Source organism: Emydura macquarii, unplaced genomic scaffold (assembly GCF_026122565.2).
Source record: "Emydura macquarii macquarii isolate MOO-44397 ecotype Brisbane River unplaced genomic scaffold, CSIRO-AGI_Emac_v2 contig_499, whole genome shotgun sequence".
Lineage (NCBI taxonomy): Eukaryota > Metazoa > Chordata > Testudines > Chelidae > Emydura > Emydura macquarii.
In genome coordinates this window covers 2,979,083-3,005,333 of record NW_027130636.1, presented here as the reverse complement: position 1 = coordinate 3,005,333, position 26,251 = coordinate 2,979,083, and the positions used below count along the sequence as shown (strand labels likewise).

At 46.4% G+C, this 26,251-nt stretch overlaps 1 protein-coding gene across 1 annotated transcript in view; it reads left to right on the top strand.

Annotated features, from left to right (window-relative positions):
* The window catches only part of TSPEAR (thrombospondin type laminin G domain and EAR repeats), a 63,029-nt gene that overhangs the window by 20,837 nt on the left and 15,941 nt on the right, over window positions 1-26,251 (top strand). The window contains exons 5-7 of the mRNA XM_067538626.1: window positions 4,820-4,961; window positions 8,174-8,305; window positions 11,329-11,561. Of these exons, the coding sequence (XP_067394727.1) occupies window positions 4,820-4,961; window positions 8,174-8,305; window positions 11,329-11,561 (507 nt within the window). The remainder of the gene's footprint in view (window positions 1-4,819; window positions 4,962-8,173; window positions 8,306-11,328; window positions 11,562-26,251) is intronic.

Below are 26,251 nucleotides of genomic sequence, written 5' to 3'. Positions count from 1 at the left end.
ATGCCACTCTGTCAGTGGTGAGTAGGGGAACCTGGACCCACCCACTATTCTGGTTTCCAGCCCAGGGACCCTACAACACGCAGCCGAGGTCTGTTCAATCCCCAACCTTGTTGCTCACTTGCTGGCTGCTTCCTCCTCACCTCCCACAGTCTTTCTTCTCCACTCTTCTCTCTTCGGGGCATGCCCTTCCCTTAGGGCCAGGCTCCTAGGGTCCTACTCTTTCCCTGGGTTCCTGCCTTCCCTCTCTAATGCACAGAAGGGGGCTGCATACTTCTTCACTGCAGCTCTTTCTGTTGCCAGCTTCCTGGCTTTATCCTAGCCCGGCCCACACTTGGTGAGCTTCATCATCCCATCAGGGGGTGTGCCTCCATCTTAATCCCCTCACCTGGGGCCTTTTGCACTAACTGGCCCTTTCTGAGCTTCCTTAACCCGTTCAGGGGTGGGGTGGGGTGAGCATCCCGGCACAAAGCACTTACAGAAATTGTCAGAATTTGTCAGCCGTTAGTTGTCTGCTTTCAGGTAATTATGTGGGACTCTTTTTTGTTGCTGTTTGCTTGACTGTTTCTCTTCAGATCCTACCTGTACTTTATCAACTTCCATTCTCTTCTCTTCAGCAGGATATTGAGTATCTCCTTTAAAAAATCCTCCCTGAAGGGGTGTCTCTGTCTGAACCATGTGCTCCTCTGCACCTGTCAGCTTTCCCCCCATCCTTAATTTAAAAACTCCTCTACGACCTTTGTAATGTTACGTGGCAGCAATTCTGCTTCCATTGGGTGTGTCCACACTGCAGTGTAAGCCCAGGGTTTGAACTCAGGCTCAAGCCTCACCCCCCTTCCATCTACTCGCAAATTGTACTAACCCAGGTTTGAGCTCGGGGTCCCAGGATCCTACAGGGGTGGAGATTCTGAGCCTAATCCACGCCAGGACCAGGGTTCAAGCCCTGTTGCTTTGCAGTGTAGACACAGCCTCACAATGGAATCGTGCTCTGGGAGTTCACCAAAAATATTCTACAATCCCACAGTGCAATTTTCTTTGTCCTCTAGAGCAAAGGTTGGCAACCTTTTGGACATGGCGTGCCACGTCTTTCCCCCTTTCCCCTCTCCCACATGCTATGGGCCCAGCGCCCTGGCCAGGAGCCACTCCCAGCCCCAAGCAGTGCTGTGAGGCGGCCGCTTCGCACTCCAGGTCCCGCCCCTCTCCCAGCACTGGTATCATGTGATGTCACATGGGAGAGGGGTGAGGCCAGGATGGGGGAGTGGCCACTGCATGGCACTGCTTGGGGCCGGGAGTGGCGCAGCTCCGGCCAGGGTGCCGCTGGGCCCACGTGGAAGGGGGAAGCAGCAAGTGCCACTCAAAATCACCGCATGTGCCACCTTTTGCATGCTTGCCATAGGTTGCTGACCTCTGCTCTAGACAATCAAGTTCAGTGGACAGTCAAGTTTTCCCACTCTGCACCACGAACAAGGGCTAGAGCAGCGACATTTTGGGAAGCGCTAGGAAGTCTGGGATATGGGTGGTTGGACTCAAGCCCACATAATGCAGGGTAGACGCTGCAGCCCCAACTTGGGAGCCAGGGTTCAACAATTCCTAACATGGGGTTACAAATGATCATAGATGCTGAAGCCCTAGGTTAACAAATCCAGGGTCTGCTAACTGGAGTACTAACCCTGGGCTTATATTGCAGCATAGACACACCCATTGAGGTCCAACGGGAGCAGAATTAGGCAATTTGGAAAATCTCAGCCTTCACGTGTGCCCCCTGGGTACCTGCATGACCCAGCCTCTTTGGGCAACATGCTTCCAAGCCCTCGTGTATGACACAGGGAATTTTCAGGCAACTAAGAGGAAACCCACTGCTCATTTGTGCTCATCACAGAACCGCCAGCAGTCCAGCATGACTGACCACCTCTAGCGTCCAGAACATCATGGCAAGAATAAGGGGGTGGGCTGCAGGGCCAGCTTCGGGTGCATTGACAGAGCTGTGCAGAGAAATAATGTGTCTGGTCTTGCTAGGTCTGCATCTAACCACTGCTGTGGAAAAACTCATTTTCATTCAGCTGTGAAATCCTGGGGATGTGGGGCGTTTGCAGAGCTCTTTCTACATACAGGTGTAAGATCCAAGTGTGGTGGGACGGATTCAGTCTAGCAGCTGGGCACTACATGCATGGCCTAGACCACTGGGAGGCGGTTTATTTCAGTATATTAACAGCAGAGCAAATAATTCCCAACAAATGTAACCAAATTTAGCCTCTCTTCTGCCATGTGAATATCTGTAACCCTTGGTGATTTTCCTTGAATGTTTAGTTGTCCACATTTATTCAGCAAATATTGAATTGAATTAATTTTTTACTTTCTGAATTGATTGAGAGCAGGTCTCTGTGAGAATTTCAGTACTCAGCAGTGAAAATCTGAGTTGTGTTGGCCAGAGAGTCACAAGGTATTGTTTCTGTCCCCTGGCTGGATGAGCTTGCAAGGATTTCCAAAGACTTGTGGGTGGGGATTTAAAGATAGTTTTTCCGCAAACACTCAAACACCTGACTTTGAAATTGGTTTTCTCTGAATGATTGGTTGAGTGTTTGCACAAAGCAAGCACATCGGGAAGCAAACATGGTCAAAGGGAGTTCATTTAAATGTGGGGGCATGAATATTGTTGGAAAATTAGTGGCAATATCTCACAGCTCTTTTCCACAGGCAGCTGTTCAGCCAGGCGAGATGTGAGATCATTAGGCAGTAGTTTGTTTCCCCAGTCTCCTATCTCTTGTTGCTAGTTAGATAAGTGAGTTTTTCTGAAACTTCACTGGAACAGCACACAACAAATACAACTCTGTCTCTGGAGATCTTTCCTCTCCCAGGCCCACATCTTGTGTGATCAACATCTAGTAGTGATCAATGGCTCCATGTCTAGCTGACAGCTGGTCACAAGTGGAGTGCTCCAGGGGTCGGTCCTGGGGCCGGTTTTGTTCAACATCTTCATCAATGAACTGGAGGATGGGGTAGATTGCACCCTCAGCAAGTTTGCAGATGACACTAAGCTAGGGGGAGTGGTAGATACCCTGGAAGGTAAGGATAGGATACAGAAGGACCTAAATGAACTGGAGGATTGAGCCAAGAGAAATCTGATGAGGTTCAACAAGGACAAGTGCAGAGTCCTGCACCTAGCACGGAAGAATCCCATGCACAGCTACAGACTGGGGACCGACGAGTTAGGCAGCAGTTCTGCAGAAAAGGACCTGGGGGTAACAGTGGATAAAAATCTGGATATGAGTCAGCAGTGTGCCCTGGTTGCCAAGAAGGCTAATAGCATATTGGGCTGCATTAGTAGGAGCATTGCCAGCAGATCACGGGAAGTGATCATTCCCCTCTATTCGGCATTGGTGAGGCCGCATTTGGAGTATTGTGTCCAGTTTTCGGCCCCCCACTACAACAAGGATGTGGAGAAGTTAGAGAGAGTCCAGCGGAGGGCAACAAAAATGATTAGGGGGCTGGAGCACAAGATGTATGAGGAGAGGCTGAAGGAACTAGGCTTGTTCAGTCTACAGAAGAGAAGAATGAGGGGGGATTTGATAGCAGCCTTTAACTACATGAAAGGGGGTTCCAGGGAGGATGGAGCTAGGCTGTTCTCAGTGGTGGCAGATGATAGAACAAGGAGCAACGGTCTCAAGTTGCAGGGGGGGAGGTCTAGGTTGGACATTAGGAAAAAGTTTTTCACTAGGAGGGTGGTGAAGCACTTGAATGGGTTACCTAGGGAGGTGGTGGAATCTCCATCTTTAGAGGTTTTTAAGATGCAGCTTGACAAAACCCTCGCTGGGATTATTTAGCTGAGGTTAGTCCTGCTCTGAGCAGGGGGTTGTACTAGATGACCTCCTGAGGTCCCTTCCAACTCTGATTCTATGATTCTGTGTTCCCTCTGGTCTAGACTAGAAGCAGCTCTGAAAACAAAATGGCTGATGACTCTGCATGCATCCACCTATGTAGCTTAAGTGTTTTACACCGAGCTGAGCACTGTCATATCTGTGCCCTAAGGGACAGATTATTTAGATGCCTAAAGATGCCTCAGCAATTTTTGCCTGAGCAAGGTACCTAAGCAATTTAGGCACTGAACTCTCATTGAAACCATGGAAATTAGGCATCTCACCTGCTTTGGTGTGTTTGAAAATACCACTAGATGGCTATGTGCATCTTTAGGCCCTTAAACATCTTTGAAAAACCTGGCCCTACTTCCCTGACCCAAAGTAACTCCCATTGATTTCAGTGGGCTGTGGCTCAGTCTCTGGGCGTTGGAAATGTAAAGGCACAGTACTCAAAAATTCAATGGTAGTTTGTCAGCTACACCTGCTGTATGCTCCACTCACGGCAGGCTGTGCTGTAGGCTAATAGGGAGTGAAGTGCTGGGGGGGCAGTGGGGAAGGAAATCGCTGAAGGACATGCAGGAGGAAGGCTAGCCACATGCAGCGGAATCTGACCCAACATTTCCTCTCGTTTTTCCAGACTTGCACGACACTTAGAAAGTGACTCAGGGAGTTTGTTAAAATGTCAAAAGGTCTTAAGCAAATAAGGCAAGAGGACAGTTGCCTGTGGTCATTCTTGGTCTCTAATTTGTCAGCAAGGCCTCTTTAAAGCTAATGATCTCATCATCAACATTAATCTGAGGATGGACATCTTGGAAAGCTAAAATGGTGTCATTAAATTATGACTCTTGTTTGTGAATCATGCCCACTCGGATTGTATGAGTTTAAGGGAAATTCAAACCACAGATCACCCTCATGCCCTGCAGTCTTGATGGATTTGATCTCCCTAGTTTTTCTTCCTCTCTTTTCAGGGCTTGTTAAGACAGCTAGTCCTGTTGCCAGGATCTGATGCTACCTCAAGGATGTGCACTAACATGAACTTTAAGCTAGCAGTGCTCTCCATCCCCCCAGTTCTGCAGGATCTCTCAGTGAAACCAGCGAAATACCCTTACGGTCAGTAACATGCAACAGATCGTTCATGGGGTGCGTCACCATCTTGCATTAGCAGAGCTTTAGCGCCGACCTTCTGGCTGCTTTCTAACTGCGCACAGCCTGACGGGAAAGCCGACCATGGTGCATGGCATACATAGCAAGAAGGCAAAAGTTGCAAGGTGTTTAGCATCTCAGGGAAGGAATTTTTGTCTTCCATTTGATTTTACCCTATTGCGTTTCTTGGAAACTTGCAGAATCAGTCATGGAACAGAGCAGTCTTGAGGGCATTTCCCATCATGTATCTCAGAAACATTTCTGTGCCAAGCTTGGAAGGAATAAACTGTAGCTTGTCTCCTTTCTCAGAACAACACTTGGTTAACAGCAATATGCAAGATAATGTATTTCCCTAAGCAATTTCCTACCAGTACTGTATAGGAAGAACGTTATCTTAAAACAGTGGCATATGGCTAAGGTAGAGGCCTGGGCAGCAGAAGCTGGTTCTGCTACAAGCTTCCTGGATGACTTTAGGCTGGGTGTCTTTCGGGAAAGTGTATGGCATGTCACACAAAGGTTTTGAGAGAGATGAGGGTTAAAAACAAAGGTTTTCTCCCCTTGTGAAGTGATGTTTTGGCTTGTCATAACTCCAAAATGGCTTGGTCCGGAAATGACTGATTTGATCTAATCTCTTGGTCTGGGTAAGAGTTGATGCTAGTGAATAGTTTTAGGATGGGGCATACAGGGAGAGGGCTGCTAGCTTTTGGTAGCTAGTTTTCAAACATGGCTCCCAAGCATGTTTTGATGAGGCCCAGCAGGATGATGTAGGGAGAAGAGTTGGCCCATGCAGCAGTCTAGAGACACACTCCTGAAATAAATCCACCATTCATTCTTCATTAGGCTTCAGCGCGAACAGCTCATTGAATGGGAACAGTTCAGGCCATTCATATCTAGTGTGTCATGCTGTCTGCAGACTCCGGCAGACAGCACGATTGTTGCACATTCTATTCCTGTTTGGAAGGTCTTCTTCGGTCCCATAATAGCTACGACCTTAATTTTTTTTTTTAACATGAAAGCTTAGTCTAGCATCCAGTTCTGCAGGAAGGGGTGGATTGGGTGGCAAACTCTGCAGAGCCCTGTCAATAAGGAAGCAGGTTTTATCCCTTGGAAATAGCAAGAGAAGCTGGGTTCCTAACTCTGATCCTTGTGGTACTAACATGTCTGTTTGGAAAGGCCACTTCTGAGAAGTTGCTAGGAAACAGTGCCCTGCCCTCAGAAGCACTGATCAGCTGGTGAGAGTTGTCCTGGGGATGTAATGCCTGTAACATACAGTAATATCCTCATTACAGCTGAGCTTTGTGGAGATCTGTGGAAATGGGTCTCGGCTGGTTTCTCGCTCAGAAAACGTCCCTGCATTACTCCATGTGCAGTTATTTTAAGCACTGTGGTGTGTCCAGGCCACCTCCAGGCTATTTACTATTGTTCTAAGCATAGCACAGCCTCTTCCAGCACCCGCAAGGACAGTAGGGTCCCCAAAGGGAATAGAGCTGGGAGTTCACCCTGGAAGCCTGGGAGCAATCCACTAATACGTCTCCATGACCATTTCTCCTCTGGCTCCCACGAGTGAGACCCCCTTGGATGTCAATGAGTTACTCCTGATTTAACCCGTGTAAGTGTGAGGAGAATCAGGCCCCGGCTTGCAGAAATCGCTGCAGAGTGAAGGAGAGCTGGGCACTGAGAGCAGGGAAACCCAATAGGGCTGTCTGGCCCGTAAGGTGGTTGTAGAAGCTGGTGATGTGAGCTGGGAGTGGGGGCAGAGAGAGAGAGAGCGGTTCTGCCCCACCAGCCCAAATGAGAACGAGATGACGCTGGGCTCTGGAGAGTTACGTGGCAGGCGGCTCAGAGAAATTGAACTAGCAGCTGAAACGAGAGCAGCTCCCATTTCCCCCGGCAGACTCCCCCGCTCAGCTGCACTGATGGGCAAATAGAGAGATTCATCAGGAGGTGGTGACACGTTTTCCTACCTGTACTCAGGCTGGGGCAGGAGCACCTTGCTGAGACCATGATGACTAGGCAGGCAGGTGGGCAGAGAGTGTTTGCCTCCTCTCCTGCTCAGTAGACAGAGACGCTGGGGTACGCTGGGGGTCAGAGTGCTTCCCCCTGTGTGCAGCGGGGTCCGTCAAAGGAGCTGTGGCTGTTGGGGCAGAGCTGATATAGCTGGCCACCATGGCTTTAGCCCAGTTTTCAGAGTCTCAAACAGCCCCCAGAAAGAAACAGCATCCTCTCCCACGTGGCATTTTGGGGTAGTCGGCTGGGACAGTGCAACATCCACCTCCCCACGGCAGTGCCTGGGCTCCAGCGTTTAACTCCAGTTTGTATTTATGTTCCAGTCTCCCTAGGGGCCTGTCAGAGGGCATGATCTCAGCTCTACGCGACAGACCCACGCTAGCGCTGATCTATCTAGTGTGCTAAAAGCATAGGCCAGCCTTGGCAGCGCAAGCAGCAAGACGGGCTAGCGCCTTGACGGCAGACCTGCCCAAGACCATCAGCACGTACTCGGGGCAGCTGGGTCCTTCTGCTGCTCATGCCGGCACAGCCATGCACTAGCTATGCACTGGCTCGATCTCGCCTAGCATGGGTATGTCTGCCAGAGCTGCGGATCTCTGCTCCAAGTGTAGACATACCCTGAGACTTACAGATGTGTGGTTGTCTGCTCTCCCACTGACTCGGACAGCCTGCTTGTCCCTGTAACAGAATAACAGATACCTAGCAGAGAAAATTTAAGAAATAAAAAATGCTTTTTTCCACTTAAAAATCATATGGAAATGAAGCATGAATGCATAGCCATCAATATGCAAATTAAGGTCTTGTACATTTGCATGATATCTCCAAATTTCTGGCCCTTAGGCTTTAACAGATATGGAATAGATTAACAGCATCTCTGCTGAGTCTGGCTTTGTCTTGGAACAGTGCCCTTTTCTCCTGCAAAGTGGAAATATAGTCTCTTTCTCATGAGGGAAGGCCCCTTTCAGCACAACGCTTAAGCACATGCTTAACTTGAAGCACATCAGTACTCTAATTGACAAGAGTGGGGCTATGCTGCTGTGCTTAAAACGAAGGTGTGCATAGGTGTTTTGTGGAGTGTGGACCCTAAACCATGTAACTGATCTGTAGGAGTCTCCATACTGTATTGTATTGAGGACATTAAAGGGACCCGTTTACTTTTGTTTTGTGTCCAGAAACTGACATGAAAGTGACTCTGGGGTCCCAACCTCCCTGCACCAAGCATGAAAAGGCCCAGTTCTGGTTTAACACGTCTCGGAAAGGCCTCTATTTATGTAATGGGAGTGCCTGGATCGTCATGCTAGAAGGTAAGTGATGTGTGACTGATGGACGGCTCTTCAGTTATGGCTCACTGTCTTGCTTCTAGCAGAAGAGATTTAGATTGCTAGCTCTGTGGGGCAGAGACCTGGTCTTCCCATATGGGGAGCCCCTGTGGCAGGTATGACCCTATCCTGGACAAACCTTATGGAATTAAGAGAAACATTGAATTAAGTTTAATACCTGGGGCGCTATTGTATTAAAAATACAAGTGTATATGCGTTATTGTGGAGCTTCTACAGAAGACTGACAAGTGCAATCTCTGGGAAGGGTGAGGAACTTCTGAGGACTTTTGGGGGACAATAAGTGTGAAGTGAAGTTCCTAGGAAATACTTGGGGTGAAAGCATTGCAAACTCCTACCTAAAAACACAGCCTTTGAAGCTTCTCCCTGAGGAGGGCATCTTTTGTCTGCTGATCACCTGTTACATGAGGACAGTTCAAAGACCCAGTCTGGATTCTCCAGGGACTGACGGACAAAGAAACGACTTTTGAATAAATAGCCTAAATTTAAGATGATTTAGGGCCTTCTTCCTGATCCAGCAAATGGACAGGACCTCTGGTCCACAGGGGCCCCCAATCTTTAGGGAAGGGTTGGAAGGATTTGATCTGATGAGATCTCAAAAAAAACAGTGTACCCCCAGACGTTCAAGGATAACTTGTTATTCCCATCACTGTTATCTATGTGCAGCTGCAAGCATGCAGTATCTGTATTTTGTCTTATTGTGTGCCATGCTATGCAGAAACTGAGACATCTAGAAGGTTATTTAGGCTCTGCCAACTGGAAGATGTCATGCTACAGGAGTCAGAATAGCCAAGCAAGCAACTGATGCTATGCTAGGCCTGTAGGACAGTGGTCAAGCAACTCAAATTGTTCTGAGCCTCCAACACTGAGGTGTATGAACTTGTGACCATAAAAGAGACCACTTTGTGGGGTGCTGAAGGACTGCTCTTTTCAGAGCTGATGCTGGAGTTGGGGTGACCTCTGGTACGCTTATCTGTGTACATGCAGGTTCTTTCATTGTTTTTAATATATTTTCTCTGGGATGCTTTTCCCCAAAGAATAAACATGCTTGCTTAGGAAGAGCTGTGCGGTAGCTTAACTTAGTCTCCGAAGAGAAAGAAAGCAGTTGTGCTTAGGAAGACTGTCTTTTCCTGGGAATAACATGGTGCAGAAGGGAGAGAGACGCAGGTCTCTGCCTAAGAGCAGCAATGGCTGGGGAGCTGGGGGTCTGAGAGTGGGTGCCCTTGCTGAACCACTGAGAGGAAACGCAGCTGCCCTGAACTGTGACAGCACCTAGCACATATTTATGCTATATGAAGAATAATAATAAAGAAACGTGTAAGGCATGGCAAGAGGAGGCATTTTTTCTTTTGGCTGTGCAGTTATTTTATCATTGCACAGCTGATTCTTGGGCAGAGTTGTTCTTTGCTCTCTTTACTAATGGGTGTGTGAGAGCTCAGCAGAGCTACAGAAAGACCTTTTACTTGCTCTCCTGCCCTCATTTTTCATTGTGTGGATGTAAGCCTTTTCTTTGGCACTGCTTTGTGGCTCTGGTCCCTTTCTAGACTGTCTGTATCTCCAGAAAGCAATAGCCAGTGAATTATCTCATTGCACCACCCAGCCTCTTTCCCCACTTATACAGACCTTTACTGGCATTAGGTGATACCCCTCAAGTGTCTGTACATGGGGTTGCTTTCTTCCCCTAACATCATTCTTGATGGCACTAATAATCCTATCAATCTATGGGTCACTCCTTTTTGTCCTGATTGGAGCTGATCAGAATTTTTCCATTCAAATGGTTTTTGACAGACAGTGCAGTTTCCACTACTGGCTGAAATGTTTCAGTTTTTCCTGATGGAAAATTGAAACAGATGGTTTTGTTTCAGGATTGTTCAACTCTGCTTGAAATAGTTTGGTTTGCTGAACTGAACAGTTCAACATGACGTTGCATCTCCCTACGGTTGGTGCACTGCTCCATGGGAGATGTAGTTTGGGTGCCACCTTGTTCAAATTCTTCCCTGTTTTCCAGGCTCCCTGACTCGACTACATCTCCTGTGATGCAACATGTTTTCCAAGCCTTTAATCACTCTCATGGCTCTTCTCCGAATCCTCTCCAGTTTATCAACATCCTTCTTGAATTGGGGACACCTGAACTGGGCACTTACTTGAGGAGCTTAAAAGTTAGATAGACGAGAGAGAGGAGGGTGGGGGTTAGGAGTAGAACGTCTAAGCAGAGTGAATGATATGACGGTGATAAATGGCATGATAGTGCCACAATTGGTTTTTTTGGCCAGGCTCCGCTCTGGCTGGCTGAGTTTCTGGCTGGCTCCTTCCACTAGTTTCTTCCACCTATGGCTGAGAGGAGGGTGGGGGTTCCGGTGTCCCCAAAGGGGGGAATCCCCTGCACAGTTCTGGGCCTGGGGTACTGGGGAGAGGATTTTAACCCCAGCTGCTCTCAGCTCTCCCCTCCAGGGTACAGCGGTGTCTGCTGTTGTGTCTTTTCTCCACTCCAGCTGGCTCCTCTGATGGCTCCTCAATGAGATTCAAGGTTCTGGGCTCCTCCCTCGCCCTATTTTTAACAAAAAAAAAAAAAAGAAAACTCTTCTGTAACAGGGATAGAACTGGACTTTTTTTACTCTCTCATAATGGGAAAATGGCTGACAAGAGTTCACGCCAGCTTTCTAAAACAATTCACCTGCTGGCATAGACCAGGCTTGGAGAATGCGGCTCTGGAGGCGAATGCGTTGGCAAATGATCAGTATGTGTTATGCACAGGGAGGAAAAGAGGAAACTATTCTACACCTTGAGGCTAGACTGTGCTGGGAGAGCCCAAGAATAAATTAACGTGCCCATTGATTTTTAAACCCTTCAGCACAGAGACCCTGATGCTTTTAATTTGGCTACTAAGCACACTAAACAATAAAAAATATAGCCCTCCATTGAATTTTGGAACACAGTTGAATGAAGGAGGTGTCTATTTTTCATGTCTCCCCTTGTTTGTTATTTTCTAGTCAAAGAGAGGCTGGACTATGTAGAAGAATATCAGAACTTGATGACCAACTCTGAAACCATGGGCATTGAGATATTCGTCATTCCAAAGGTGGGGCTTTTTGCAGCCACAGCCAATCGGTACACGCCGCCTGGGTCAGCTATCTACAAATGGACTGATGGGAAATTCCTGTCTTACCAAAACATCCCCACCTACCAAGCTCAATCCTGGCGATATTTCACCATAGGAAAAAAGGTAATTCTGCTTTTACGATTCTTTCGATGTTGTGTTAAATCGCAAAAGCTAGATGACCACTTCTTCTCAGAAGGGCTGACCCGAATTTGAGTCTTGTCAGGGTTAAAGTTTCAGGGGCAGATCGTTCACTTGTGTGAACTGGAGTAGCTCCATTGACTTCAATGGACTTGTGCTGATCTACACTAGCTAAGAGGCGGTCCCCATGTCTGTTGCTAATCTACACCTGTAAATAGATGTTTGTGAAGGGGATGTTGCTTTTTTTTTTTTTACTATTGTAAAAATCAGCAAAAATCCTAGCTAATCTGATATGCAGCTACTGACTCGCCATAAGAAATAGATAATTGCTTGTCTCTTTATAGCATGCACAGTTCACCATTCAGTCCTCCTTGAATTACTATTCTCCACGGCATGTAGGTCTATATAAGAAGCCTCCAAGCCCATGATTTTCCTCTAAAGAGTCTCTAAAACAACCTGTTACAGCTTGGAAAGCGTTCATTGCTGCTGATTTCTGGCTGACTCTGTCTGCTTTCATCTCAGACATTAATAGGTTTCTATATTTGTGAATGTCACAATGTCCTTTTCACATGGGGGTCATGTATCCAGCAGAACTGTAACATGGATGGACTTTAACAAATCTAATGAGTGTGACTTTCCCTCTTTAAACCAATGTTGGCTTTCCTGACAGCCCCCTTTGATTCCATAAAACGATGCAGAGTCCCCACCATCCAGAAAAGTAAAATTGATTTCCAAACCTTAGCCGAACTCTATCTGTAACATGAACCGTCTAGAATCTTAGCTGGAAATCTTAGCCCACAGAAATTTGTTAGTCTTTAAGGTGCTACAGGACTCTCATTGTTTTTGCTGTATACAAACTAACACGGCTTCCCCTCTGAATCTTAGCCGGGACGCTCTTCCATTTCCATTATCTTCTCCATTGTACCAGTTTTACACTGCTGTAGCTCTGTCGATTGTCCAATCTATTTCAGCATAAAACTGGTAGGTCAGGGAGCAGAGAATCAGCAAATTGTACATTGCTTCTGCTGTCCAGTTTGCTTTCCCTTTTCTGATGTACTCATCCATGTCATCACACCTTATGTTATGTGTGTGACTGTCATGATTCAGGGCCAGCAGCCCCCCTGACCCATCTCTAGTCTCCCCACATGCATCCCACTCCTGGTGTCAGACCTTCACCTGCCCTGGGTGGAGTCCCATGATTCTCCTGGTCTTGGCTGCAACACCCTGTGATTGCTCAGCAGGTCCCAGTGGGTTTAGGAGGTAACCAGAGGGTAGCACAATTGATGACCAAACAGCTTTCTGAAGTAATGTTTCATCAGAGTGTTGGACTAGATGCCCTTTGAGGTCCCTTCAACCCTAATCTTCTATGATTCTGTGATTTTAGCAGTAGGGACACAGCGCAGCACGAGAGAGGATTTTAAACAACATGTCTTTACGCTTGTCTGTCAGCCCTGCCAGCTCAGGAAGGATCAGTTGCTTTAGAGCCATGCCACGGAGCCTGTCTGTGTCAGTCTTTTTCTCCACAAACAGGCCCTGACAGCTGCCTCCTTCTCTCTCCACGGTCACGGTTGAACTGTTTCAGTCCTTTTGATCTGCCCATGACCCGGTCACATACATGCTTCATGAATTAACACAGATCAGTAGCATTATTGTTCCTATGTTCTGACATATCAGCCCCACCACCTTCACACTGACATCTTACTCTGCACACTACTTGAACACCGTACCTTGCCCTCGGCCCTTTGGGAGCTCCCTGTGCAGGTTGCGTGCACGTTATGTGCTGGGCTGCACACACATGCGCTTTCTTGGGAGTGGGCAAATAGGCTTCTATTTGGATTTAGATGATACTTGGATGATGTCCACGAACATTCGGATTCAGGAAAATGTATGTTGGACTGGGGTGGGAGGATTCGGTAGAAAAACAGCCGCTCTTTCCTAGCAGATTGAGAGAGCAGGAGAACCATATAGGGAATTCACTGGCACCAACGCCCACCATAACAGCTGGACCCCAGGGTTTAGAGACCACAGACTCAGCCAGGGAAGCGTCCTCCAGGAAACATCAAAATGGTTTGCTTAGAAAATGTCAAAACAAACATGTTGGCATTTTCGAAACAAAACCAGGGTTTTTCTTTCCCCTGAAACTATTGGCTGAATTTGACCTAAATTTGTGAATAGTTTCAGTGCCCCAAAAAAAGCATTTTTTGGCAAATTTACTATTCACTGATAAAATTTTCACCCAGCTCTGTGACAGTTTTAAATCCAATGAATTGAGATTATGCTAGCGTTATCTTTTCAAAAGATACACCATCTCCACTCAAAGATCTCAAGTGATAAGTTTACCACTTCCCTCAGTAAGTACTTCAATGGCACTTTATCTTCACTGTTAGAAAAATTCAAACTGGACAAAAATGCAATTTCTTAACTTCCACATCTAGCCTGTGGATATTGTTCTGCCTCTGACTGCGAGATTATAAAACCTGCTAGAATCAGAAGTTCCTCCTCTTGTAGGTACTTGTAGACCATGATCAAGTTGCCTCTGAACCTTCTCTTCATTAAGCTAATGAGATTGAGCTCCTTCAGCTTTTAAAGGCCTCCAGGATGGTGTGCTTTCCAGATGCTGGGGCTGGAGGACAGGATGGATCACTCGATAATTGCCCTGTTCTTTTCATTCTCTCTGAAGCGCCTGGCATTGGCCACTGTCGGAAGACAGGATACTGGGCTAGATGGGCCATTGGTCTGACCCAACATGGCCGTTCTTATGTTCTTATGACCTTGAATCATTCTTGTAGCGCTTCTCTTTTTTTTTTTTTATTTTAAGTCTGCCTGTAGCCTAGCACCTACAAGAGATCAGATAATATTTTTGGTAGGTCTTCTTGACAGCAGTGTGTCTTACCAGCTTCCGGGACAATCTGACCTCTGGGTAAAGGATATATTCATTTATCTGTTCATTGGTTCTCCCATCTGTACTGTATAGCACTTAGCACTCAGCTCTCTGCCTCTCTGTCCCACTGTTCACAGCCTCCGCAGACAAAGTGGAGGGAATGACGCAGAACGGGAGAGGAGAGAGCGCGCTTGGTGCATGTGAATAATACGGTTTGAGGGGGATTTGAGCAAGAAGAAAGATTCTTTTTTATTCCAAAAAGAAAGACAGATGGGATTGGAAGTCATCATGTGAAGCCAGGTGTTTTCCCAGCAAAGCAGAACTCCACAGATGCTGTTCTTCTGAGCATCACATAGACTGGGGGTAAATTATCTTGCAGATAAAAATGTGTGTGGGGGGGTTGGTTTTCATTTTTTACTTTCAATAAACCCTCCCTCAGCCTTAGACCATGCATTAAAGAGAAAGAACCCAATATTCCCTCAGAGTGGCTCACTCTCCCACCTCTTCTCATTAAGATCCTTTCTAAAATGGAGTGCTTCTTGTTATATTTTTCATTGTCAGGCAGATATTAATAGAAGGGCCGCGTCTTCTGGTTATCATCCAACCCTGCCCACATTTGCAGACTCCGAGCACAACATTCAGAGATTCCTAGGCCAGAAGGGAGCACTGTGATCATCTCGTCTGACCTCCTGTATAACACAGGCCAGAGAACTGCCCCCAAATCATTCCTTGAGCAGATCCGTTAGAAAAACCATCTGTCTTGATTTAAAAATCTCCAGGGATGAAGAATCCACCAAAACCTTTGGTAAATGTTCCAATGTTTAATTACCATCACTGTTAAATATCTAAGCCTTATTTCCAATCTGAATTTGTCTAGCTTCAACTTTCAGCCATTGGAGTGATTTATACCGTTCTCTGCTAGATTCAAGAGCCCATCATAAATATCTGTTCCCCATGTAAGTGCTTATAGACTCTCATCAAGTCTCCCATTAACCTTCTCTTTGTTAGACTCAAGAAGCTCAAGCTATATAGCTTATCGTTATAGGGCATGTTTCTGATCTTTTAATCATTCTTGTGGATCTTCTCTGAACCCTCTCCCATTTATCAACCTCTTTCTTGAATTGTGGGCACCAGAACTGGACGCAGCATTCCAGCAGCGCTCGCCCCAGTGCCACATACAGAGGTAAAATAGCCTCTCTGCTCCTCCTTGAGATTCCCCTGTTTTTTCATCACAGCATCACCATAGTTCTTTTGGCCCCAGCGTTACACTGGGAGCTCAAGTTCAGCTGATTATCCACCACGACCCCCAAATCTTTTTGAGTCACTGCTTCCCAGGATAGCATCCTCACTCCTGTAAGTATGGCCGACACTCTTTGTTTCTACACATATATGTTTACATTGAGCCATATTAAAACACATATTGTTTGCTTGCGCTCACCTTACCAAGCAATCCAGATGGCTGTGTATCAGTGACCTGTCCTCTTCATTATTTACCACTCTCCTCAATTTGTGTGTCATCTGCAAACTTTATCAGTGATGATTTTATGTTTTCTTCCATGTCACTGATAAAAATGTTAAATAGCATAGGGCTGAGAACCAATTCCTGCTGGATTCCTCTGGAAACTCACCTGTTCAATGACAATTCCCCATTTATAAGTATATTTTGAGATCTGTCATTTACCAGCTTTTAATCCATTTAATGTGTGCCACGTTGATTTTACATTATTCTAGCTTTTTAATCAAAGTGTCATGTGGTACCAAGTCAGATGCCTTACAGCAGTCAAGTATATTACATCCACACCATTAGCTTCATCAACCAAATTTGAGATGTCAGCAAAGATATCAAATCAGTTTGACATTGTTCATCAAATGCTTGCTGTTTCCCAGGCTAGATTCAATCACGTCAGCAAATTACAATCTGACAAGATGAGCAACCCAATCAATTAGGGTTCAGTTACCACATAATTGATCCAAGGGTTCTTAACAGGGTATGTTACAGCTACACAACCTGTCAGAGGAAAGCTATTGGAGAATGAAAAGGTAAAGTATGGATGGAAAATTAACATTGTGATTACATGGATACTTTCTATCTTCTCCCTGGTGACTGGGGAAATCTTTGCCCTGGGAAGTATTGTAACAGTACAAATAACAGCTTTGGTTCCAAAAAAAAAAAAAAAAGCAGCCCAGGTTATTGGTCCCTAGGAACTCGTTTGTGATGCGTTAGCAGACAGATTGCAAACAAGTGGTTATTTTTCGCTTCCGAAATCCATCCTTCCTGCAGGATGAAACAGAATCCGCTGCTGCATGACTTTGAATGGCTGCTCACTCTAAACAAACCATTGCATGCCTATTGCAAGAGACACGTGCACTGGATGGGTTAGTGAGTTTTGCTGAAAGCTATTTTTTTTCTTAATTCTGTAGCACGGTTCAGTTAAAAATAAACTTGCAGTCCTTTTAAGCCTATGACCTTCCAGATCAGATGTCTGTCATTTGTAGTCCTTGTGATAGGGTGCTTGGAGGGCCAGGGGGCCTAGCAGTTAGCACACCCAACTCCCAGCCCCTCGCCTCTCTATCAGGGCGGTAGAGGTGGCTGGTCCCTGGCCCTAATCTGGCAATCTTTGTCTCTCTGCCTGCATCTGGGCAACAGCCTTAAGGGGGTATGGTAGTGGGACCAGTTCCCTCCTACTCTGCACATCCCAGCCCTCAGTTCACTACAACAGCTAGAGAAAGACCTTGTGGGTCTGTTGGCTAAAGAAGTTTGGGCCTGTGAGCTAAGAATCTGCTCTGTTTGTTCCTGGGTTTTCTGGCATTTGGCGAAGCAGGACTTTGTATGTTCCTTGTAACTAAACGAGATGGCAGCAAAGAAAACAGCAGACTCCATCAACATCTCCTTCCAACTGGAACATCTCCAGGGTCCCGAGCTTTTCCTAGCTGCTTGGATCAGCGAGAGGCCACACTGATGTAGGAGTGGGACCTAGTTTCCAAGGAGAATGATTGTGAGCTGGAATTCCTGTTGAACCAAGATGGAACAAATAATGGAGTTAGTTGCAAAAATCAAAAGGGCTCAGAGATGTCTTGCATTCTGAGATGAGATCCCTTTGGGAACAGCAACTACAAAGTGCCCAGACAGATTGGGAAAACTCCCTGCAGCACACCCAGATTGATGAGGTGACCAACAATCTGACTGCCACGGACCAGAAATTCATCCATGAAATAATGTAGCCCAAACAAGCTTTGGCCAGTTTGAAACTTGCCAACTGAGATGAGTTGCAGCGAGGCCTTAAGGAGGTGAAAATTCAGCTCCAGAAGGAAATAAAAGGGGCATTGGCCACAGTGGAAGACAGCCGCCTGGATGATGAATTGGGCCAGCCAGAGGACTTGAATGAGACAACAGCTTTCTACCCCGTTTGTAATGCGCAGAGGGGCGAGGTCAGGCTGAACCGGCTCAGATAACTCAAAAGTAGTGGCAGGCTTATTTGGCTCAATTCAACACTATAGCTCAAATGAATGGCTGGGAGGAGGGACAGAAAGGGGGGTGACTAGCAGCCACCTTGGGTGGTCCAACTCTGATGGTGCTGCACTGCTTACTCCCAGAGGAGAGATCGAGTTATCCAGACCTGGTACAAACCCTTGACGTGATATGGAGCCAGCCATCAGACTTACATCACCATGGCTACATCTTTCAGGGGGGTGAAAACTCCACCCACCCTGGAGAGAGACAGCTATGCCAACCTAACACCCAGTGTAGACAATGCTAGGTCAATGGAAGGATTCTTCCATCGACCTAGTCACCACCTCTCGGGGAGGGGATTAATTACAGCAATGGGAGAATCCCTCCCATCAGCGTTGTTAGCATCTACACTGAAGCGCAACAGTGGCACTGTAGCAGTTTAAGTGTAGACATATCCTGAGCTGGCTGGGGTCCATCTAAAAGCTTGAAGGAAAGGGAAAGAAGAAACTCCACCTGAACTCGCAAAGGATCTATGCAGACTTGTGCTCCTGGCATATCCAAATACCAACGAGGCCTTCCAGGATAAAGCGGTGATGGACCAATTTATAGATGCACAGCAAGACTTGGACTTGCAGATCAAGATCAGGGAAAGGAGGCCAAAAGACTCCATGAGGCTGTGGAATTTGCCACAGAACTAGACTCTTTTCTTGCAGAAATGCACCAGAAGAGGAAGCAACCACTAGTGAGGAAGATGGAAGGTGATCTCTCTGGGCCCAGTAAGTACAGCTCTGTGTCTAATATGGGTGATGAAAGAGAGGGTACCAAGCTGGTTCATGACATGTTTGAATGATTAGAAAAACTGATACATTTGCTTTGTAAAGCAAAGGAAATTGGCAATCATGCAAAAATTAAAGGAAACAGTTTAGTTAAATGCAACACTATGGCAAAATTGGCCACAAAAAAAAAAAAAAGGATTGTTATAAATTGAAGGCAGGCCATGACCGATTGTCACAGGTGTCTAACGAAAGCCTCTTTCCTTGTTTGGGAAATGGGGAACATGAAGGGACAAAACTTGGTGGAGATACAAGGATCAGTCCCACAGTTTTTATTGAGATCTGAGCAACTAAAGAACAATATTGGGAGTTTCTCTATTGAATGTGTAATAGGATGTATGAGGTGTATAGGAATAGTTGACACAGGCTCCAGTATAACTGTTATTCAACCTGAAGAAGAGCTCTGGGTAAGTTTGAGAGTTTGCCTCTTTCACTAACACAAGCTGGTCCAATCAAAGATATAACCTCATCCACCTTGTCCCTCAGCCCCGGCCTACACCAAAAAGTTAGATCGGCACAGCTACGTCACTTAGGGGTGTGAAAAACCCACAGCCCTGAGCAATGTAGCTAAGTCAGTCTAACCTTCCCTGTAGACAGTGCTAGGTTGCTGGGAGAATTCTTCTGTCAACCTAGCTACTGCCTCTTGGGGAGGTGGGTTACCTACGCTGATGGGAGTACTCCTCCTGTTGCTGTAGGGAGTGTCTACGCTGCAGTGCTAAAGTGGCACAGCTGCACCATTTAAAGTGTAGACAAGCCCTTAGTTGTAGACCAGGCATGCTAAAAGACTAGGAAATAGGGGGATCCAAAAGAGAAGTACCTAATTGGTCTCAAATGGAGACAGACATACCCATCCAAAAATTGCATTTGGATATTGGTCCTCTGGAATTCAAACAAGAAGTCAGGATGGCTGAAACAGTGCATGAGACAATCATTTGCTTGGGTTTCACTTTGGCTAATCACTGTAATCAATGCCAGGAAAGTGGCCTACAAATTCATGTCCCTGGAAATTCCCTTTAAAGATGTGGCCCAGGTGAGATCAAGGCACTTGGTTTGCAGTGAACAAATTGTCCTGCCCTCGGGAGCAGACACCATTATATCAGTTACATGCTGTGGCATCGTTCCAGCAAGAGAAAGATGGAGGAGTGGTTGAAACCTGTTCTGAGACTCAGGGTCCCATGGGAATGTTAGCTGCTTTATGGACTTAAATCAGGAAAGGATCCCTATTTGTTTGCTGAATGTTCTGATGAGCAGCAAATACTAAAAAAGGGAACTGCGGTTGCAAAATGTGAACCAGTGGATCTAGTAAATATCAGTATAGAGGAAAACTACAAGAGGATGTGGAGGAAGGTGAGCTCCCAGAGTTTCTATTGGACTTGCTGCAGCACCATACTGTACATTTAAATGAAGAAAAGCAGAACAGTCTAGGAGACGTTTTGATCAGGAATCTTTCTTCTGATCCAAAACGATACGGGCTGTACTACGCTGGTCCAACCCAGGACTGATATTGGGGGAACCACCTCACTGGTTATCGGTTGACAAAAAGAGAAGAGGCACAACAGGCCATTCGAGGATATGTCTCCAGAAGGCACAACTGAGCCTTCAACCAGCCCTTGGACCACACCCAAAGTGCTGAAAAATGGTGTCAGCCCCAGATTCTGTGTGGACTCTAGAACAGTGGTTCTTAACCAGGGGTACACGTATCACTGGGGGTACGTACCACTGGGGGTACAGAGAGATCTTCCAGGGGTACATCAACTCATCTAGATAATTGTCTAGTTTTACAACAGGCTACATAAAAAGCACTAGCGAAGTCGGTACAAACTCAAATGTCATACAGACAATGACTTGTTTATACTGCTCTATATAGTAGACACTGAAATGTAAGTACAATATTTATATTCCAATCGATTTATTTTACAATTATATGGTAAAAATAAAAAAGTAAGCCACTTTTCAGTCACAGCTGTGATGCTTCCATGTTTTTATGTCTGGTCTTGTAAGCAAGTTGTTTTTAAGTGAGGTGAAACGTGGGGGTGCGCAAGACAAATAAGACTCCTACAAAAGATACAATAGTCTGGAAAGGTTGGGAGCCACTGCTCTAGAACACTAAGTGAAGTCACTTTACTGGATTCTTCTCCGTTCCCACAAATCGCGGGTGCCCTGAAGGCTGTAGCAGGTTCCGTCTGGATTTCACACTGGATCTGAAAAGTGGGTTTTGAGAAGCGACTCCAAAGGACAGGGACAGCGGGACAAGGCCTGTGGCAATTTAAAGTGACGACTTTCAACTTGTGCAATAAGCCAGGCACATTTGAGAGGCCTGTGGAGAAGGTATTACATGGCATACCCCCTCAGTCTGTTTGTTATACCTAGATGATGTCTTGATGCATGCTAACCCATTCAAATGGGAACTCATACAGGTGGTCTGTGATAAGCTGAAGGCTGCCAATTTGAAACTGAACCCCAAGAAATGTGAGTTGTTTCACAAAGAGGTAATCTGCCCTGGGCACACATTCAGAGAGGGGAGAATTTCCACTTACAAAAAGAAAACGGAGGCTGTCCAAAGCAGGCCAACTCCCCAAACACTCACATCTGGACAGAGATTTACAGGGCTCTGCTCCTGTTACAGAAGGTTTATTTGTGGGTTTGTCAATATTGCAAAACCACTGTATAGAAGGAGAAACTGTTTCCGTGGTCAGCAGAGTGTGATGTAGAATTTTCCAAAGGCTCTGGTGACGGCTTCTGTCCTGTCCATATTTCAAAACCTCTTTCAAATTGGACCCAGATGCTAGCACTTGCCATTTGGGGGCAGTATTGACACAAGAGCCCAAGGGACTTGAGAGGGTGGTGGCTTATTACAGCCAAAGTCTAAGCTCTTTGGAAAGAAGTTATTGCACCATGCAAAAGGAACTCCTGGCAGTGCGTAGATCCTCAGAACATTTTCATTGCTATCTGTGGGAAGCCGGGGGGAAGCTTATGGTCAGGACAGATCATGCTTACCTGCAATGGTTCTTTAGATTCAGAAATCCTGAGGGGCAGCTTGCCGGGGGTTGGAGAAACTGCAGTGCTATGGTTTCCCAGTGACATGCAGGCCTGGGCATGGTATGGTAATGGTGACACCTTGTCTAGATGGCCTCGTTGGGAGGCTAACTGTAAACTCTGCCCCAAGCAGGAGAGCTAGGAATTAGCTGCTCAAGGAAATGGATATGCCTTTCTTCCTCTAATTTGCAGAAGTGCCCATCTTCCTGGGTCATCCACTGGAACTGTGGGGGTGGGGTGGCAGGAATGGACCCACGAGCACCTGAAAACTTCCCACAATGAGGATCCTGATGTCAGGATAGCATGTGGTAGGAAAACCAACAGGTAAATGCAACCACCCTGGATGTGGTGTCCACTCGCAACGCCACAGTACAAGTGGGAAAGCTCAGAGTTCAAAGATGGACTAGCATATAAGGAGATGGGGGGAACCGGTGAGTGATGGGTACTGGTGCCAGCTGCTTGTGCCAGATGCACTGAAAATGTAGGTTCACAGGCCATGTCCTGGTCTTAAAACTGCAAGGCATTTTGGGGGTGCAAAACCTTAACCAGACAGGCTGGCAAGCAACATTCGCTGGTAGCTATGGCCTGAGGCTTAGCTAATAAGGGCTCAGGAGGCTGTGACAGTAGCAGGAGCCCTAGCGAATGAATTTTTCACCAGATTTGGGGTCCCAGGTGAGCTACACACAGATCAAGGCAGAAACTTTGAATCCAAAATGTGTCAGCAGGTGGGTGAGATTCTAGGGTTCCACCAAACCCGCCCTCCCCAGCATGGCCCCGGGCAGATGGGAAAGTGGAAAGAGCCAGCAGGACTAGGGGAACTGGAACCAGCATGTTTCATTCCTTTTGGTGGCTCACAGAACGGTGAGAGCACACTGCGTGCCCCAGCACACCTCGCCTCTGGGCAGGAGCTGAGGACCCCCCACCAACCTCTTCTGTGGAGAGCAAAAAAGAGATTTGAACCATCCTGGCCCACAAGAACAGCTACACTCCAAAGCTGGAAAAGTGCACACCTTTGCTAGGGAACAGGAGAGGGTTGCCTCTCACAGAATGAAAAGGGGGTATGATGGAAGGGTCCTACAGGGAAACTTGGAAAAGAGGGGGCCTGATCTGGTTTGACAATCCTAAGAGGAAGAAGGATGGGACCCCTAAGCTGAATAAACCTTGGCAGGGACCATAGACAGTACTGACCCAAATAAATGAAGTGGTGGACCAGATACAGTTGGTCCCAAGATTAAACCTAAAGTGATCCATAATGACCATCTAAGGAGGTATCAGGGGGACAGATTTCAGCATGGCTACCCCCAAATCTGGGAATGCTGAGTCTGGGAGAGTTGTGACAGTAATGAGTCCCCCCTCCCCCCTCGTAACAGAATGGGCAGGGATGGTCACAGCCAGCAAGTTCCACAGAAACAATTAACACATCTTAGGAGTACACTGGAAGGAAATCCAGGGAGAGAATGGCACCACAGAGATTACCAGGAAAGGTTGGTTTGGATGAGAAGGCGTCTCAGGTCCAGGATGGAATTTCTGGTCAAAACCAACAGGGGCAAGGTCCGGGAATAGCCAATATCCTGGGAGGGATAGCACTCCCTTGGGATGCAGGTGAACCAGGTTTAAATCATTTGGAGAAGGAACTTGGACCCACATCTCTGGCGCGTGCCCCGCCCACCTGGCTGGTTTGCGGTAGTTGTTCCGCTTTGAATCAATCGTTAAATATTCATGGGAGCAGGGACTTGCTAGCTTCCTCTGCCTGGAGGTGTTGTGGCCGACCTCCTCATAGGTCCCATGCTGCTGGTGACTCACACAAACACACTCGTGTATTGAATATGTGTGCGCTTGCACACACCTTTAGACACTCTTGTGTGCACACACATATTCAGGTTAGTAGGTGCCACGTGCAATTCAGATCTGGATTTTGGACACCCCCAAATTTCAGCCCGTCTCTAATGATTTGGGAAATACTGTGTATAGGCAGAACTAAAAGTATATGGCAAAAGTGGCATGTTAATATAGACAGTTAATCGGCCACATGCTACACTAGCAAAGAGTTCAGGCCCAGGAATTCTTGCTTATATGGTGGAAGTCTATGGATTTCTAATGAAGGACTTGACTGGGATGGGTGGAAAGCAGAAAAACAGTAACAGAAAGGAAGAGCAAGTTCATGTTTGTTGTGCCCACAGGCACATTCCTGCCTGTCCACAAACGCAGACGTGTCACATGGCTGCAGTGTCAGCCCCAGGGATTGCACAGTACCAGAACATACTCTATAGGTGCCAGTGGGGTGCAAAGTCAGTGCTAGAGCTGGACAGATAACGCAAAGCAATTTCCACTCCTGTGGGTTTGGATTTTGCAATGAATTCTCTGCTGCCGCCTTGTGCCCCTTTTGTACTCACTTGCCACAAACATTAGAGTCATCGACTGCAACTGGCAAAACTGCTGGCAGAAAGAGAATGGCAGAGTTGCACACCAAGTAGCTGCAGAAAGGCCAGTTTAAATTTGTATAAGTATTTTATGTTACAAGGGCTTTTGTGCTTAGCCAATCAGGAAACAGAAGCAGTACAGTGTGATTTATCTGGCCAATCACAACCAAGCAGGACAGCTAAACTTTAGCATATTCCCCATCAATCTACCGAATATTGTTTCTAATTGTCAAATCAATTCATCTGCTGATGGTTATTCCTCAGATACTGGACATGTTAATATTATTGTTTATTTTTAATGAACATTTATGCTGTGGTAGCACCTGGAAGCTAACCAGGTTGGGTCCCCTTGTGCTAGGTATCGTACAAGGATATTGTAAATGACGTCCCTGCCCCAAACTTGCAGTTAGAAAAGGTTCCCTGGGGATGATTCCCTTAGCTCCTGTCGAGTTTCCCAGCACTGCATGGAAAGTGACCATCTGAGCTGTGCTATGGTAGGATGGGATGCTGGTGGCTATACTGAGGTTTGCATAGGCTGCTCCAGGAGGTTGCATGGTTCTGTAAGGCTAACCTCAGATATTTTGGAGCTGGATATTCGTCGAGGAGGGTGCTAAAATGAATGGAGGCTTATCTGAGCTACAGCCAGATGCCTTGAATCTGATCAGCCGAGTCAGGAGCTGCAGATTCAGAGGCAGGGGAAAAAACAGTGAATCTGTTGTGACATTCACCGGGACACAGTCTGGACTGCTGAGCAGCTGTGTCCCCTCAATTCTCCAACCTGGGGTGCATCTTGCACTGCTTTGCCGTGAGAACATCCATTCCTGGCCTGTTCACACACAGCCTGTCGCATGTAAAATCAGTCCCAGCTGCACAGTATTCAGTGCGACTAGCTATCCACTCCTGATCTGAACTTCAGAGCAACATCAACAAGCTCTCTAGTCCCAGACTTTCACCCAGAAATATGCACCTTGTACTGTCCAGCACAGGGCTCAACAATGCAAGCTCAGAGAAAGTCCAGGATTGCTTCAAAGGAAAATGATATGCACCAGCCTTGTTATCCCAAATGCAGTTTTCCACACACTTTAATCCAAGCACATTGGTTAAGAGAAAACAATAAGATACATTTATTGACTACAGAAAAATAGATTTTTAAGTGATTACAAGTAATGCTGCATGAAGGTCAGGATTGGTTACAAAAGAAATAAAAGAGTAAAATGCCAGCTAATACCTAATTTAACAAGCTAAGTGAACTTAAAAGGAAAAGGGTTTTGTCTCGCAATATATTCACTGGAGTCTGTAGTGGCTGAAAAGTCTTCCAGCCAGGAAGACTTCAGTTCAGTGATGCTTTCTTTGTCTTTCAGCGTTGTAGCTGCTGTGAGTAGATATGGGAGGGGTGGGAGAGAGAGGTGAACTCTCTCTCATTCTTATATCACTCTTTCCTCTTTGAGGCTTAACCCCAGCTGGTGGGGCAGGTGACAAGCAGTCTCTTGTGGACCTGAGGTTTGAATTGTCCCTGTGATGAAATTTAAAATTCTTATTCACACCTTCCACCTGCCAGAGAATGGCTGCTTAAGCAAGTGATAATCTTTTAAAACCAGAGTAGGTGTTAGTCTGTCCTTTGTTCACGAGAAGACGGTTTGAGCCTGCTTTTCTTAACTTGGAGTATGTTACAGCAATGTGATACAGCAGAATCATATAACTTTACATACAATACAGATGCATATTTTACTAGGACAATAATGTTCAGCAGATTATGATGTTTTAAATGATCCCTTGCAAGGCATACTTTATACAAAATTTATCATAGTCTTGTAAAAGCGGTGACTGTAATTGTATAGACCATCACACCTTGCTTTTTTGAACCTCAGAAAAAAAGCTTTACTTTGAATTTGGGGTCATGGTCGGGAGGGTGCATGTGTTAGCAGGTGGAGCTCTGCACTGAGCCCTGCAGAGCAACCTAGCTTTGCAAGGAATTTGTGGTGTCATTCGGAGCTACGGTGGTAACTATTAACCAGGAGAACTCACTTCCCATTCTGAACCCAGCAGACACCAAA